The sequence below is a fragment of the Pempheris klunzingeri genome, chromosome 4 (genome assembly GCF_042242105.1).
Source record: "Pempheris klunzingeri isolate RE-2024b chromosome 4, fPemKlu1.hap1, whole genome shotgun sequence".
Taxonomy (NCBI): domain Eukaryota; kingdom Metazoa; phylum Chordata; class Actinopteri; order Acropomatiformes; family Pempheridae; genus Pempheris; species Pempheris klunzingeri.
The window spans coordinates 7,907,600-7,924,544 of NC_092015.1; the positions used below are offsets into that span (position 1 = coordinate 7,907,600).

General features: G+C 43.4%; 1 protein-coding gene across 1 annotated transcript in view; it reads right to left on the bottom strand.

The window, feature by feature from the left end:
* The window catches only part of robo1 (roundabout, axon guidance receptor, homolog 1 (Drosophila)), a 123,640-nt gene that overhangs the window by 16,355 nt on the left and 90,340 nt on the right, over window positions 1-16,945 (bottom strand). The window contains exons 7-18 of the mRNA XM_070829613.1: window positions 14,409-14,417; window positions 13,305-13,429; window positions 12,928-13,099; window positions 11,081-11,286; window positions 9,152-9,233; window positions 8,755-8,923; window positions 8,494-8,660; window positions 8,276-8,397; window positions 6,298-6,529; window positions 5,293-5,414; window positions 3,569-3,740; window positions 1,342-1,542 (exon numbers count right to left, since the gene is read on the bottom strand). Of these exons, the coding sequence (XP_070685714.1) occupies window positions 1,342-1,542; window positions 3,569-3,740; window positions 5,293-5,414; window positions 6,298-6,529; window positions 8,276-8,397; window positions 8,494-8,660; window positions 8,755-8,923; window positions 9,152-9,233; window positions 11,081-11,286; window positions 12,928-13,099; window positions 13,305-13,429; window positions 14,409-14,417 (1,779 nt within the window). The remainder of the gene's footprint in view (window positions 1-1,341; window positions 1,543-3,568; window positions 3,741-5,292; window positions 5,415-6,297; window positions 6,530-8,275; window positions 8,398-8,493; window positions 8,661-8,754; window positions 8,924-9,151; window positions 9,234-11,080; window positions 11,287-12,927; window positions 13,100-13,304; window positions 13,430-14,408; window positions 14,418-16,945) is intronic.

Consider the following 16,945-nt stretch of genomic DNA (forward strand, 5'->3'; position numbering starts at 1 on the left):
CCAGATTATACATGTATACATACAAGTCTGAAGCAAAACATATCCAACATCAAATTGGCATCAGAGGGTTATCAGACTTAAATACAATTAAATCCAAGTATTATTTGAAATGCACTATTGATCTTTGATTGATGACGTCCAAGATAATATAAACCATAATGAGAAAAGCAACAGCTCTGGACCACAAAGGTGCGTGAAAAAGCTGTACAACACCACTGAGCTTAAATAAAAAGCTTGGCTGATGTCTCTCTCACTTTCACATGACTAAACGATAATTCCCACTATTGGCATGACTCCAGTGAATGTAGCACATAGATAGCCCGTGTTTTCTGTGTGACAGCCACAGATTAGCAAGAGCTAAGTCACTCTATTGTATGTGTGTTTCTCAAGGTTGAAGGGTGAATCTCCTCTAACCCCTGGCAGTCAGCAGTAAACCTGAGCCTAGGAGTGGGGATGGTGCAGGTAGTGCTCAGAGGCAGCAGCTGCACAGCCCAAGGCCACGCATTAAGCCAGCCCACACATAAATGAGCCTAAGAAAGAAAGGCTAATAGCCCTCTTTATACTCTAACTATTGTGGGCACAGGTTGGGCATGTCATGAACCCTGTCACTTCGATTCAAGTCAGGTAAGAACCTTCTGGGTTACGCTGTTGCTACTCTAAGAGCGTTGAAATGCAGCCCAAACACACGTGGGCAGGGATTCTCTGGATTTTTTCAAAACATTTGCCAAGTAGACAATATTAACAGGATTGATCAATGCTAAACTCTTCCATATCTAAAGACACATCTTTAAAAGGACAGCAAGAGTACTTGAAGCAAAAAATGTCAGTATGTCCTTGATAAAGAGGGATTATGCCAAGACATTCTGTCTTTCCCAGCATAGTCAGAGGGGAGTCGCTAAAAGGGGAGTTGTTGGACCTCAATGTACTTTACTGAAAACACTCTTCACACACCCTTGCAGAATCAGCGTGACAGTAGTATGAAAAAGAAATAAAAGACGTTTTCATGCAGCACTCTCAGCGGGAGCTTACATCACATCTTAACGCACTCTACTGGAGAGTGCTTTCAGTTAGACTTCACCTAGAGAGCTCTACAAAGACATATTTCTGTGAGTGACAGGCAAGGTTTGAGGTAGCTTGGCAGCATTTGGGATGAAGAAGATCCAAGGGACTGGCTTGAAATGGAACTAAACACAGTGCCACACTAATAAAATTTGCATTGCATTTTCTCACCAAATTTTGTAAGTGTGAAAACCTCCAACCTCAAACCAGCACTGTAAATCAGAAATTCAAGTAGATATTTCTGGTAGTGTTAAAGGTGTACTGTTGCACTTGTGTACAGACCTTTGCGTATGCCTGCATAGCTGCTGGAGAGGCCATTCCTTTTCTTTCGGTGTCTGTACAACCAGATGCTGAAGACCATGAGGATAATCCAGCAAGCAGCTCCTATGCCTGCTATGAAGGCCGGCTGCTTGACCACATCTGAGATCTGCTGGGACAGGGGGTTCTCCTGGATCACAGTCTCTGTCATTCGCCCAGAGGCATCTAAGGATGGAAAAGGGGGAAGGATTGGAAAGGATACAGTTATATTTGGTGGACAGCACAAGTAGAATGAAGGCAGTCAGGAATGTGAAAACAGTGGACAAGAGAGGAGAAGAAATATCTAAAAATCTAAAATTCAAACCACATAGAAAAGCCTGAAATATGGAAAATATATTTAAAATAAATGGAGTCAGCACAGTATATGAATATGAACATTCCTCTTTCTCTTAATGCACAAAACATTCTTCATCTCAGCAGGTGTGTATGAGGCTTGGTTGAGGAAATGGAGTCGTTTCTCTCTATTATTCAAAAGGCTTTCATCCCAAATCCCAGTCAACAATGGCAGGTGAGCAGACAAAAGCAACCAAAGACGTTCAAACAGAGCCTGTGCACCACACAAGCCTGATGGAACCGGACAGGAAAACAGAGAGACATCATTTACTGCGAGTGATGGTGGTTTCATAATCATATGAATAAATCCAATGAGATCATCTTCAAATACAGACACCACAGTAATTAGCAAACTGAGGCACATCTGTGAAAAGCTGAGGTGCGAATGCCTTGAAGCTGTTTCTACTGTGAAATACACTGCAAAGGCACCGTCGGTACAGATGCTCACAACAACCAGCTCTCGGTCTGTTTTTCTCATCTGTCTATTCTCTCTGTGCTTCTCCCTCATGCGTGATACATGAAAGACTTCTCCGGGCTGCCCCACCCTCTGCCATTCTGAAATTTCTTCATGTTCATGTTACTTTGTCTTCATCTCCTTCTCTCAAGTCTTTCATGCTGTAGCCACTCTTCCACCGACTTTCTCTGCCAGAGGCAAAAACACTTCCCCAGTGAAACCAGCTCCCTGCCTTTGCCCCTCCATATCCTTCTGTCTGTCTTAGTCTCAGCCTCCCAGTCAATGTCTCCATTCCAGTGCCTCTCTTCTCACTTCTCTGTCTTTCCAATTTGTGGCTCTGTCTGGCCGAGTGAACGGAGCATGCCAATGTGACTAAGCAGGCCGCAAGGGACTGTACAGGTATCTAGGCTGGGATGACGCATACAAGCTTGGAGTGTGACAAATGCATTTGGGTGAAGCGCTGGTCCCCAAGGCGCATTGTTCCACTCCAGTGTTGGAACATGGCAACAATCACCACAGGAACTCTTCAGGGGAGAGAAATTGTATCAGTCACAGCCGATGCTTCTTCATGCCCATCCCAGCCCACTCAATCACACATTTAAAACCAGATGGAGTTTTCTCTCTCTCTCATCCTGTTATCCATGTGTTTTCCATCCTTCTCCTGAGTAGGCCAGTTCAGAGCTTTAAGGAATAAAAAAATGACAAAGCATCTCAAAATATGACTAAAGGGACAAAATACATTAAATAAATTATAGCAACTAGCCCCAGTGTAGTCCGCGCTGTGTTTCTTAGCATTAATGACATGCTGTGTCTGAGCCCATTGTGCAGGATTCATTTTTGCCTTTGTTGTTTGAAGCAGATCAGAGGCAGAAAACATTGGATCCTTGACTGGAGAGCGGAGCAGGGTGGGGCAGCCAGCTCAACAGCTCTGCCGCACAGGAATTTAATGCGCCCATGTTGATCACACTGTCAGCTACTGTAGCTGAAAGCCATGTCGGTGTGCACAAAAACTGCAAAAGTTCACTGTCATTCAAACTCTTCATAGTCTTTTGTGGCAAGTGTGCTGATGTTTGTGAACAGCAATCACTTCAATTACAGTTTTTAAGCATCACTGTTGCTTATGAAAGGGAAAACCGGCAGGGGCTTGCACATGTCTGTTCCTACAAAGAAAGGAATTACATAATTGTCTGTTTACTTGGCAGAAAGGCATATTACTGAAAAGCTCTTAATTTGAGATGACTGGATTAATGCCATCATTATTTGTCAGATGATTGGGCTCCATTCTGTGTGCAAGGGTTGCCAGAGGACAAACACATTGAAACAGACCAAATGTAACCACCAGAGGAAAAACAAAATAATTATATGACTTCCTATGAGCAAGAACTAAAGATTGTTTCTACCCACCAAGCTGGAAGAAGGTGATATCGCTCTTGACTCCAGGACCTGCTCCGGTGCTGGCTGCTACCTCCACACTGTAGCGGATCCCTGGGGCCAGACTGGGAATCAGCACGGATAAGGTTGAGCCGTCAACTGTGCGGTTGATGTGGTACCTACTCTCATTCCCCAAGCACCAAATCTGCCATAACAGAGACAAAGAGAAAGTGGAGATTGAGGCAATGTTATGAGGGTATTGTGTCAACATTCAGCTCGGTAGCTGCCGCCAATATGTGTCCTTATAATTGGTTGGTGCTGCTATTACACCACTTTAGCTCACCGTGGGTATTGTGTTACATCTCTGAGGCAGGAAAACATTTTACAACATGGCTTTATGTCTTACAGGCTGTGCTCAACACAGGGTCAGTATTAGCTAAGGTAGCCATAACATGTCTCGGTGTAGCCTTAAGCCCATGAAAAACAAATGGGGATCAGTAATCACCCCCATAACCCAATTTCAGCAAAAGCTAAGTGCTGTCACTGCCAAGAAGGGAACAGCCTCACAGACGGACTGAAACCAAGGTCACAAAGAGAAGCATACATTCACCTCAGCATGAGGCCTGGAGACCTCCACATCCTGAACCCCTGACATTGTGCTTTCTTTACCCCCCACCTCCTCCCAACAGTTAACCGGGTTAACATGCACACTTTTCCTTGGGTGTGTACTACGCATGTGCTCGTGTGCGCGTGTTTGCACTTCTGTGATGGAACTACAAAGCCCTGAAATTTTCCGTGTATCTTAAAAATTGCGGTGAGTGGAAGTGCCGCCAGGGACCCGACTCGGTAATGAGCAGGGAACGCTCTCGAGCTGGACTTAAAAACCATGAAATTACTCTAAAGCCTATCAACAGAAAACATTTACCTGGAAAATTAACAGTGGCTTAACTTTTTACTGGCTATGCCTCATCTCCCCTTCCGCAACTAACCTATATTCCCTGTGACACAAAATGCATTCCAATTAAAATACAGGACTTCCACAGCATAATGTATGAGAGGACAGCACTGTCCAAAGTGAGGCCATTACCAAGTAAGGAGGAGGGAAAGAGGACTCAGAAGGAGGTGCTATAGGTTGAAAGATGCACTGGCACAGACCCATACCAAAGTAATGACTGGAATTATAATAGTGGTCTCTCTATTGTTAGGTCCTTAGTCATTATCATAGCTTGTCCTTCACTCCTACATACACTATTACTGCTCCCTGCACAAATGTCTCTATCAAATCATGCAACACCTACAGCATAGTGAAATAAGGCCAAATATCTTATCTTCACTAAAGAAACAATGGTGTGTAATAAGCCGTTAAGGCCTAACTACTATTAGAGGAAAAAAGGGACCTGTCAATAATTACCACAGAAATTGCTCATCAGTACTATTCACCTTTGAAAAGCCCCAAGATGTGTGCATCTACCTTCTCCACCAGATGGCACTAGTTCACAACAGTTTCCACCATTTCTCCTAGTTTTGACTTCTCTCCTCTCCTGTCTGAGCTTCTGTCGTCACACAGAGGAAGAGCACTGAGGAGTGTAAAAAGGTGTGCCTGAACCAGGAATTCATTACCTTTCCATGTCTGTGCATTGTCTCTCTCTGTGTTATCTCTCCTGTCTGCATCCCTGTTTGTGTCTCCTTTGTATGTTTCAACAATGTGCGTCCCACTTGCTCAGACCTGAGGTAGCTGCTGGATGTTTTGTTTTTACCTTGTACTCCTGGACCACCCCATTCTGCTCCTCTTCTGGAGGGGGTTGCCAGGAAACAACAATGGCGGTCCCATTGTCCCCGCTCTCCATCACTGTAACCTCACGAGGAGGGGCACTGGGGGCTGAGGGGGTAGACAAAAGATAAAAATAAAATCACACCTTCATACATGACACTGTTTTTTTTTTTGTCTGTCTCCCTTCATCCCAATGAGCTGTCAGAATTTGTCTTTTATCTCTGTGTGAGACTGAGGCTGAATTGAGAAACAAAGGACTAATAATCAAAATTACAACACTTTTATATGAAAACTGAGTTTGTTTAATACACGTGTTTCTGTGGGTAAATAAAAGCAAATAACTTTGCCCAAAACAGACAGGGCGTTATGATGGTGGCATGTAAAAGACAACCTCTGGTCCGATGGTAATTAAACCAAAATAATTATGAATGCAACATAAACGGCGTAATTACAGTGTGAGTGGATGTTATAAAAACAGGCATTTTCTGCTTAGAGGAGAACAAACATTATGTTTAGAGCTCCGCAAACAATTATCAACAAAATTGGGAACAAAGGAGAATCTAGCAGAAAAAGAGATCAAAATACTCCCACACACATAACACACACATACACACTCTCTTGTAAACACTCTGCACTCACATTTCTTTTACGTGTTCAGTACAGATTAAAATTTGCAGTTGGGTTTCAACCAAACCTCATGAAACTGCCACAACCACACCCTATGAGAAATTAGTATAACACTTGCACTGGAGTGTTGTATATGGGTTTCCATAGGGCCTTTTAAAGAACTGAACATCCACCCTTGCATGCTTGAATGCACCACATTTGAACATAACATAATCGTGCCCTCACTGCCTGCTGCGAACAGCTGTTGTATGCTCACACACATGCAAGCTGTGCATATAAAATTGTGTAAACATGAAAACATGCATCCACACATGTGAGCACTAAAGCAAACTCGCACACAGTCGCGCAGATTCACATCCCCCACCTTCCTCCAGCGTCTTGCCAATTTTGACATCACTGTCTGTTCCCTGGAATTCATTGAAGAAGGGGCGGACTTTGAATTCATATGTGATTCCCTTCCGAAGCTGTGGCACAACAGTGCTGTCATCCCCAGGGGTGCGCACCTCGAACACAGCCCATTCGCTCCTTTGCAGCCCCTCTGGTGAAGGCCTGTACATCACCTTGTATCCCTGGATATACTGTGACTGCTGTTCCACCTGGTGAGCGGTGAGGGAGCACAGACAAGGATGTTGTCAGCTTGATTTGATTAGATTCCTCACACTTCGCAGTGCAAAACATACAGTAATGTAATAGATTGTAACATCATTGAACTGCTATGGATTCTTGCAAGTGGTACACCAGGCACTGGATGGAATGAGGTGCTAACTCATCGCATCACTCCACTGTTTATCCATCCACATCTACATCTCTCTTTTCGACTGTCTGTCTATGCGCCATTTGGAGCAGCAGCGATTTGTGCAAACCACAGTATGAGGTCATTGGCCAGAGGTTCCTCTAAGTCTGGAGCTGGTTAAATAGGGCCCAGGCTCCCAGAACAGCCTGTCTCATCCTGTCCTGCTCTCCAGTGTACTGACTGGCTGCTGAAGTCAAGAAGAGGGGGGGAAAGTGGATCTTTATACAGAGTTAAATTGGAGAAAAACAAAATGTTAAAAGGCATCTGATGTAGCTAAATTAAGAAGCAGGATGTAATTGGAGGGGATTTATCTGTCATAATAATGTAGGAATAGTTAATGTTGCTTTGTGACCCAGTATGGCTGGAGGAAAGAGGAACTACTAACCAGTATGCTTCTATCCCAATGAGTCCCTGTGGAAGGCAAGCAGCACGGGCTTGTAAAGATTTTTGTGATTTCTTTATCCCTCCCCTGTAAACTATGCTGCTGGCTCAGGTGGTCTTCATTAGGCTTGAAACTGTGCAACCATTTACCACAACACAAAGGAAAATGTAAAACCAAGAAACTCCACATTGGGAATAGATTTAACCCCACAAAACAAGGAAACCGTGGCGTTTTACTATAATGTCAGTCTCCGTCATGTCATATGTTTTTCTGGAACATTCCAAGTAGACAGGGTAACTGGGCAGTAATGTTTTAAATCAGTCTTGACATGTCAGTATCCTTTTCACGTTTCCTCAGTCCCATTCATCACTCACTATGGCACTTCATAATACCTGGGAATGTAGGGGTGGCCTTTTGTCAAAAGGCAAAACCGGGTCTGTTCTTGCCCTTCAGTGAGCCATCCCACTGACTAGAATCTACTGTGTGAGGTGGACAGGAACAATGTATAATTTTATTGTCTCATAATCTAAAAAAAGAACATTAACCAGATCAATTTCATGTGAAGATTAGTATTTCATATTCAGCTTGTACGAGCAAAGAAATGTCAGCATAAGCCCGCAGTTGTGCTTCTACCTCTTCCTCTCCCACCTATCCGTTTTAACATCTGTAAGCCATTTCCACTTAAGAGCATGATTTGGCCGCCTCTTCCTTCTCACTTGTATTATTTTAACAGCTGACAAGTGTTTTCAATCTGAGAGGGCACAGACTGGCACGCCACACACTGCTATATGGTACTGCATGGCTAGCAGAATGCTGGGATCTGTAGTCTGGCCTTTGGCGGCTGAGTGGCGCACTGTGGGCAAAGCTGCAGATTTCTGGTCTCTTGCCAGTCGACCAGTTCAGGCTCAGGCCAGATGGATGCTAAGAACACTTGGACTGTGTTCTAGGCTGCTGTCTTCAGTGTCCTTCCCCTGTAGGGTGCTGGGACGTTAGCACATTAACTCGGCTGAGTAGCCTGACAAATTGACCTTAGGCGTATCACTAAACTAACCGTGGAGCTTTGGTGACTAGCTATACCAACGATTCATGTGGCCATCTGTAGCCGGTTGCAGCTGTCTTAAGAGAAAGAAGTGACAATAGTGTATTCAAGGAGAAAATTATACTCACTGTCCACTGCACCCTGACAGATGAGGAGGAGAGAATGGTGGGGTTGTGCAGGTGGATGACCACTTCCCCCAACTCCCTCTGGATCTGACGATGATCCACCCCCTGACTGGTTGGAGGGATATCTGTATGCAGAAACACAGATCGTCTTAAACTACAGAGAAAGCAAAACACAGCTGAACTGTATATAAAATTCATGTCTGTCAGAAGGCAGTTCTCACCTTGTGTTTTCACAGCATCGGTGATCGGGCTGGGATCACTCAGCCCATAGGCATTGGCTGCCCGTACTAAGAAGAGGTAGACTGCACTGGGCTTCAAGCCCTTCAGTACAAATGACTCAGTTTTCACATGCTCTGCCAAGGTCTGCCAGCTGCTCCCTGATGCATGACTGTGGACAAACAACAGAGAGAATTGAGGTTTAAAAGGTTTATTAAAGCCAGCCAATTATTTTGTTTATTGATCTTCGAGTTAATTAGTTTTACCTGAAGGCCTCTATTATATATGAGGTGGGTGTGGCTCCAGCATTGAGGTTAGGTTTCCAGGAAAGGGTGACAGAGGTGCGGGTAACGTCAGTGACCTCAGGTTTAGAAGGGGCACTGGGGATCAGGTTTGGGTCAGTGGGTCTGTTTGGCTGGACTGGAACTCCAAACTCTTAATGTAGGACAGACAGAAGGAAGGAGGCAGGAAAAAATGTAGTTTTTTGCTATTTCCCAATGAGCAAAGCATACAAAACATCTTCAACTTTCATTGTTACCTCTCTTATTTGTCTTGAGCAGAATAGGAATATTAAAGCATATCAAGCAAATAAAAGAAATGCACACTTGTCAGTAGAAAACTCGTACTGGTGGACACTAAACTAACTATTGGGGGTAGGCTTACCATGGACCTCTAAATAGGCTTTCCATGAGGCCTCTCCGCTGGGTGTGGAGGCGATGCAGGTGTAGGCGCCAGTGTCACCAAGCTGGAGGAGGGGAGGGGAGAATATTTGGTTGAGTGGAAAATTATTTGAATTTGTGGCACAGTTTCCTGAACTGGTAGTTCTGCCTCTTGCAATCCCTCCTGCACTATCGCTGCTCTGCTTATTGACATTCTGGTGGAGCCTGTAGCAGGCAGCTGTCATTGCCTGATAATCTCAATATTATCTCTTTCATAGCAGAAACTGGGGGGAAGCAGCTGGAAAGGCCAAGTGGCAGACCGTTCCTAGTCAAATGGAAAAGATTTTCACAGGATCATAGACTAATTGGAGACCTTTTTCTCTCTCTACCATCCCCCTAGGTACCCAACATGGAAGTGCCAGCTCTCTGCAACAGATGTGGTGACAATCTGTGACTAAGATATACGGTCAAATCTTGATCATTCATGTGCTTTTAAATATAACTGTTGGGAAAAATGTACAAAAATTCTACATACATGACTACATACACAATCCCAGAAGGCAATTAGAGGTCTCTCTTTACCAAGGCACGTTTGTTCTTTTAATACTGGAATATGTAATCTGGTTTAAAACTGGTTCTGCATCAAAATAGAGAGTGGTAAGTGGTAAATGTGCCCAAAACACTTATTTTCACTTATGTGAAAGTGCAGCAGGTCATGAGAACGACAAAATACAGCTGAAAAAATAAACAAATCATTTGTTTTTTTTCCCTCCAAATTTAATTAAAATCAGCTGGCAATTTTTGGGGGGATCTTCTTTTAGTTAACTGGCTAATAAGCAAAACACAAAACAAGCCTTCTGGTAATGGTATATGGCATGGCTGCATTTTTAAAGATGTCTCCTCTGTCAACTGCAGTCGAAGTCTGTCGGTAAGACAAATAATTCTGTTGTGGTTTGTTGGTTATGCATAGTACACTAATGGCCACTGTGCTGATGTGTAAGTGAAATGAAGAGACAAAAACAGAAACAAATAAATTGTTTGAACAACTGAGCGTGAACATGTCCTCCCAATGACCCACAAGTGAGTGTATTTTTTTTCTATTTTTGTCTGGCATGAGAAAATGTATTAAAACTCAAGAAGAATAGCACTCCCATGACCACATTAAAATAAATTACCTCACCGTCAAAAACGTCTTCATTAAAATGTTGTCAGGGAGAAATGACAAGTTCATTAATGTAAAGCGCCTGCGGAGTTTGCTTGGCTACAGCGGGAGAGGGGTTCAGACGCATCCCCTCCTGTCTGCTTCGCACTGGTGGCCCAATCACACTGCAATCTTGTCACCACAAGACATGCCAGCATTCATCAGAACACCGCAAACTGACGCGAACTCTGACCCTGTGACGCCTCCATCTGGAAGACACGTCAGCACCCCCTACTTGTCTCGCCCTTAGAGTGCGTTCGGCATCGCACAGCTTACCATCACGCACACACGTACACTCGCACACAAAATTACACACGAAACCCACTGTGCTCGTTGACTGACAGGAACTGCAGACTGTTCGACTTCACAGACTCCATTTCAAACCCACGACAACTAACTGACAGCCCACTGAGGCTGGTTGCTGGCAGGGAACACATGCTTTATTTACCAACCAGCGGGGGTTTGCCCAGCACATTATGGACGTGATATGGAGAACTTTTAAGTTTATTTAAATGGTTTTGGACATTAAAGGCAGCCTTGTAGAAAATCTTGATTAAAAATGTAATTGTACTACATCTATATAATACAGAAATGCGAGCAAGTTAAATTACAAAAATTAAATTACAAACTCCAAAAGCTGCAGAACATTACTAGGTGCCGTGTTGTCTGTTTACTTTGCTTGACGTTAAAAAGAGATCTGAGCATGTTTGTACATGTGTGCGGGTGCCTTACCTTTGCATAGCGTATCTGCAAAGCGCCTGTGTCCAGCTGTTTGACCCTGGAGTCATGTGTGGATACCAAGACACCATCCTTCCTCCACAGGATGGTGGGGATGGGGTTTCCTGATGCCACACAGTTGAGGACAACTGTGCCGTCCACAGCTACCGTCTGATTGGTTGGGCCCTGTCGGATAACCGGTGGTGGGCGGTCTGACACGACTGTGGAAGGGGGAAAATGAGTAATTATGCAGAGATGTGGGGAGAGAAAAACTGTGAAGGTGCTCATGTGCTGTAACAGGGACAGAAAGATTCAGACAATTGTATCCTGAAGACACAAAAGGCAGAGAATGGTAGTGAGAATATGACAAACAGCGTGTAGCACTGTGTGCATGTGAGAACTCCCACAATAGTGGGAGAGGAATTAAATCCAGTTTTAAGAACTGGAAACAATTTTCTAATCATTCAGCAGCAGGAGTTGAACTAAGCCAAATAAAAGCAGCATAATTAAAATGAAACTGCCTCAGATACTTCAGTCTTCTCGCTGCAGCTCTACCAGACGCCTGGCACTACCCGTATGAACGCTCGCAGCCAACAATCCACTGGCCCATCCCCCAGCAATAAAACACAAAACAAGGGAGAAAATGCTTAAAAAAACATCTAGCCAGAACAGACAGTGTTATTAGCATTAGTACGTTTAAACTCCTCCTCCCTGCCTCACAGCCAGTGAACCCTGGGTGTTCAACCAGTAGACACAAACAACAAAGACACAGAGAGAAAGCATGTATTTGACAGAAAAAAAGAAAGGCTGTAATGCAAAGACAACCGGGAAGAGACATTTATTACATGGACCCAATAATTCTTTCACTTTTATTTTGTCTCTACTGTGTGTAATTCATTTTGTCATTAGCATATCCTGCTTTAGGTTGTATGATTATTATTATCATTCATAGCAGTATTGATGACCATTGCTGTCAGCCCCACTGATTTACTAGGAGGTTATATTCAGTGAGGAGCAATCAAATTAATACCTAACACAATGTAAAGGCAACACAAAATGATGAATGAAGTGTATGTGTGCATAGATCCTCAGAACCATGCTGCGGTGTAATCTCTGGGCCACTTTGTCTTTGCTTTTGTGCCGGGGATGGTGCAATTACTAAAACACTGTCAGCATGACCTGTAATTACCAGATCTGCCTGCGGAGAAGTGGTGGTCTCAGAGCAGCCTGCTCACTTTAATAACAGTTATTATTATCCAAAGAGCATGACAGAATGAGAGAGACAAGAGGAGAGAGGGATGGGGCATACGATTGTATGCCTGGAATGAAGAAGGACATTTGGTAAATAAAGAGATGAATCTAGGTGTGTCATAGACAAAATAATAGCTGCCCAGATCCTCTGTGGGAATGGTGGAAATGAAGCCAAGGATAGTCCACCAGGCTGACATGGATTGGCTAGCAGAGTAATTAGAGGACCCAATCCAGACCTCACCACACAGCCACAGTCTTCCAATGGTAGACAGCAGCAGGCCAGCCATCGAATACCAAAGGAGACATTAGCCAGTGTGAAGCCAGCGAGGCCAAATACTGAGCCACGGTCTGGCTGCACAGGCACCAGAGAGTCTCTACCTCTGACAGGAACACATTGAACAGGCCAGACCAAACCTCACAAACCTCAGTTTGGATATTAATATGCTCTGCAGCACCACCACAGCATTTCAGATGAACAGCATTATCCTCTTGAGCAAAAGATAATCTGAAATACCAATATTTATCCACTCAAGTTTTCTTTCAGTATTCCTCCTAATTCCCTCTAAGGCTTTGCTGTATGCAGAGACTGTGTTTAAAGGAAGGTTGCTTACCATCAGTGACCTCAAGCAGAGCCTTGGTGATGACACTGCCAGCAATGTTGAGAGCCTGGCAGCTGTAGTATCCCATGTCTGAGCGTTCAGCATCAGTGATAGTCAGGTCCCCAGTCTGAGATACAGAAAATCGACTGGAGGGTTGAGGAGGTTGGTAGGAGAAGAGCAGGTTCTGTGGGGGGTGAAAACAGATCGCATACAGTCAGACTTCCATTAACATCTATTTAGCTAAAACAAATGTGGTTGAAGATTTCACTCCAAAATGGCATATGCAGGCAACCAGTAATTCTATCCAAAGCTTTGAATGAATACACGAACATGTTCTCTAAATGGATAAATACCAAATGAAAACTTTCAATGTAGTTTATTTTGTTTACCTGACTGCCTTCCCGCTGCCAGAAAATGGCTGGCTGTGGGTTTCCAGTGGCCTCACACTGGAAGGTGACGGTTCTGCCAACCCCAACCACCTGGTTCCTTGGTCTCACCACAAACGCCGGGGGCACTGGAGGACAGCCATGACAATGGTTAGCCATTGAATAGACAAACTCGCTATAGTATATTATTATACTTATAATACTATTACAGTTACATGTGGTCTCGGTTATTTGAATGAAAGACAAAGGAAATCTGACTGCAGCGACTGTGCCAATATTAAAGTCAGTTCTTAAGGATTCAGGCTCTCTTTCAAAACTTTGCACGGTGTGTGCACAGCAGATTAAACAGTACGGTGATCAAATTTAAAATTCAGGCATATTATAGATGTAATGAATAGAAAAAACAAGGTTTACTCCCATGCCCCCTCATTTGCATGGGCAAGGGCATGGACCATTAAAATTTACATGGAAATGGGGAATAAATTTGAGCCATCTGTCCATGCTGACACCCTCCAATAGCGCAGGCCTCAACCAGGATGCAGTGTAAATGCATCTTAATGACAAATTCCATCTCAGACTAAGCGTGGTGTTGTAGCCCAATGTCACCCATGCAGCTCTGCGCTGACACCAGGCCTTGCTGGTCTAATAGGCCATCTATGTGAGGAGACACACCCTGAATGTAGAGTCAAGAGGCAGGCCGGTTTACACCTTTACGTCAAAATGACTCTGGGCATGTCCTCAAATATCATATATCTGCTAACATTTAAATCATTTTTATACCGAGGCTGTGTTGTACATAAAGCAAAGCAATCTGAAAACTGTCATTTGGAATACAGACATAATCTGTCCATGAATAAGATGGGGTGTTTGCTAATGCATAGAAGGAGAAAATAATAGAATGAAATGGTGCGGCTTTACCTTGGAGGCCCCCAAGCTGAGTATATTTTTACCCATTAATGTCCTTTTGTCACTGTTGCCCATGACAACAGAAACATGAATGCTGATTGGAGGGTGGAGAAGTGATGAGAGGAGGATGGAGGGGGGGTTGTGACAGCTTCCTGTCTCTGTCAGGGCGGTGAATAGGTGACGGGTGACATTTCAACTTACCAGACATGACTAAAAAGGAAACAAAAACACAACAACAAAAAACCCAAAGATGAATAAATAAATAATAAACAACATGACATAAAGAGGAGAGATAAGGAAAATAACAATGTGATGTCCATGGGTACAAATAATCATGTTATTATTATTCTGTAAACAAAAGACATGTCATATTTCACCTTCGACTCAAACCCTAAGGACGACATGATAAACACAGCAAAGAATAATTACCATGACTGATCAAGAATGAATTAAAATGCACACACAAGAAAACACTAAATACAATTTGATTCAACATTCTTTCGAAGTCCTGGGACATTGTCAAGGACAGGAGAAAATGCTAGATTAAGTACAACAAAATGATGAATAAAACACACAGTTGATACCATGAAGCACACAAGACAGATGTCTCGTGCCTAACAATATAATGCGTTATTCATTCTTTGTTCATTCTTTTATTTCTTTCCAGATGTTGCGTGAAGATGAGCATTCTTGTACCCTTAGCTAGATTTAGGGCACCCCAAGGAGCAGCTAGACCACAGTCCCTCAAACACAGCCTTGCAAATGTAAGACTGGTTCATAAAACCACAAGGTGAATGTTAACTGTCACTCTCTGGTCATAAATCTCCCCTGGCCAATCACTCACCTTATCTAATCTGTCAGCTTCAACGGCTCCCACGGAAACATAAACGCTGTCAGTCAGAGTAATGACCAGCCCCTCCCTCCTCCCCTTGCTGGCCTTTAAAATGCAGATAAGACTTGCATCAAACGCTCCCTGAAGAAGACGCTCACCGCTATTCATGTGTGAGTGGGTCTAGATACTCACAATCATGAGAACATACACACCCACAAATACACAAACCCCCTAAAACACCTACACACATCCATTCATGTGTGTCTAAGCCTTTAATTAGGTAACCCTACCTCTCCCATGCTGCTGTGATCACAGTTGTGGACCTGGAGGGAGAGGTGAGCCTTAAATCTGACCTGGCTACTTTGTTGTGGGTTTTCCGCTAGCTTACAGCGCGGAGGGGAGGCTTTATCAATAAGCTGATCAGAGCGGATGAGGAAAACACACTGAGCATTGTGGCCTCCAGCCCAATAGGAGGCAGGCTATGTACCAAAGTGCTGCTGTTCAGTGGGCCTGATATTAACACAAGAGCAGGACAGCATGCAGAGGATTTAGCATGATTAATAGGAGCTCCCACTGGGAGGTCTGTAGCATGCTTCAAATGTTCCGTCCCTCTCTGGGAGTTTATATACTGTATACCAACCTAAATGTGGCTCTCACAACTTTGTGTGACAGTAAGTAATGCACAGTGAGGCTTCGTTTGATAAATCCCATGTAGAGAAACAGAGATAGAGCAGCTCAAAGCATCAGTTGTTTATGTGGCACCCTACCAAGTTTTGGTATTTATCATCACCGTAATAGCACACAGGCTGCTGACAAGAAAGTTCCTCTCATTCACTCTCTCTTGGCACCCGCTCCAAGTCTGTTTCCAGACCCTTTACATGGGTTATTAGCAACGCTGCTCTGGGGACTACCATTCCATTCAAGACCCTTCTATACATAAATCACTGCTAACAGCAAACCTAACCAGCTGAGGAAAAAATAACACGTTGATTTTCTGAACTCTGTCCAATACAGTCTGAAACAAGGTATTTACATTCCTACGGTGGAAGTCCGCTGGTAGGTTTAATTAACAAAATGCTGTATAAACATTAATTAACCACAGCAGACCCGGATCAAAATGCCAATGTGTGATTCTTACATCTTTCAAAGCACGGTCACTCACATGTACACACACCCTAAGCAGGCGTAATAGCTGGGAAGCCCATCTCACTCCTACATTCTCATGTGGTTTAGATTAATGATTTTACGATGACACTGTAAATATGGTTGGTGACTTGGCCAATTATGCGTTTCTTCCATTAAATACTGATATATTTTACTTGACATGTTTATAAGGCGTGGCAGACTGACAAACAAGTGTGTAAAGACAATAATTTACTGATTAAGTTAGTAATGAGAGCAGGGGAGATTGTAAGAAAAATAGCCCAAGGCACGACTTCCTCAATGTCGACATTGTTCATTGACAGTCTGACCATGGAAGGTGTGAAAATCCCCCTCTGTCCACACAGAGCTGGATTCTTTTCACAAAGTGTCTAGCTCTTAAAAGGGACTTGCTTTGAAGAACAATATCCTCAATATTGCATGTCTTGCTATATTTTTTTAATATAATTTGCAGATACCATATTGCAATGATAAGCCAATTTCATAATGACACTGCAGGGAAGGACTTCTATATTTAACTATTTTTTTAAATCAAATTTTAATTCACTTGCTTTTATCATCCATTTACACATCACAGCAGATTTAGCAGAAAAACTTGACTTCAAAGAATATTTACATTATTTCCACTTCAGCCTTAAATATCAGATTACCCATTTTGTGGTGTAGTCCTCTCTGCCAGCTGCTCACTACCACTGAAATTATATTATTCAGCTGCTCAGTTTTTCTTGTGCAGTGGCTCAGCAAT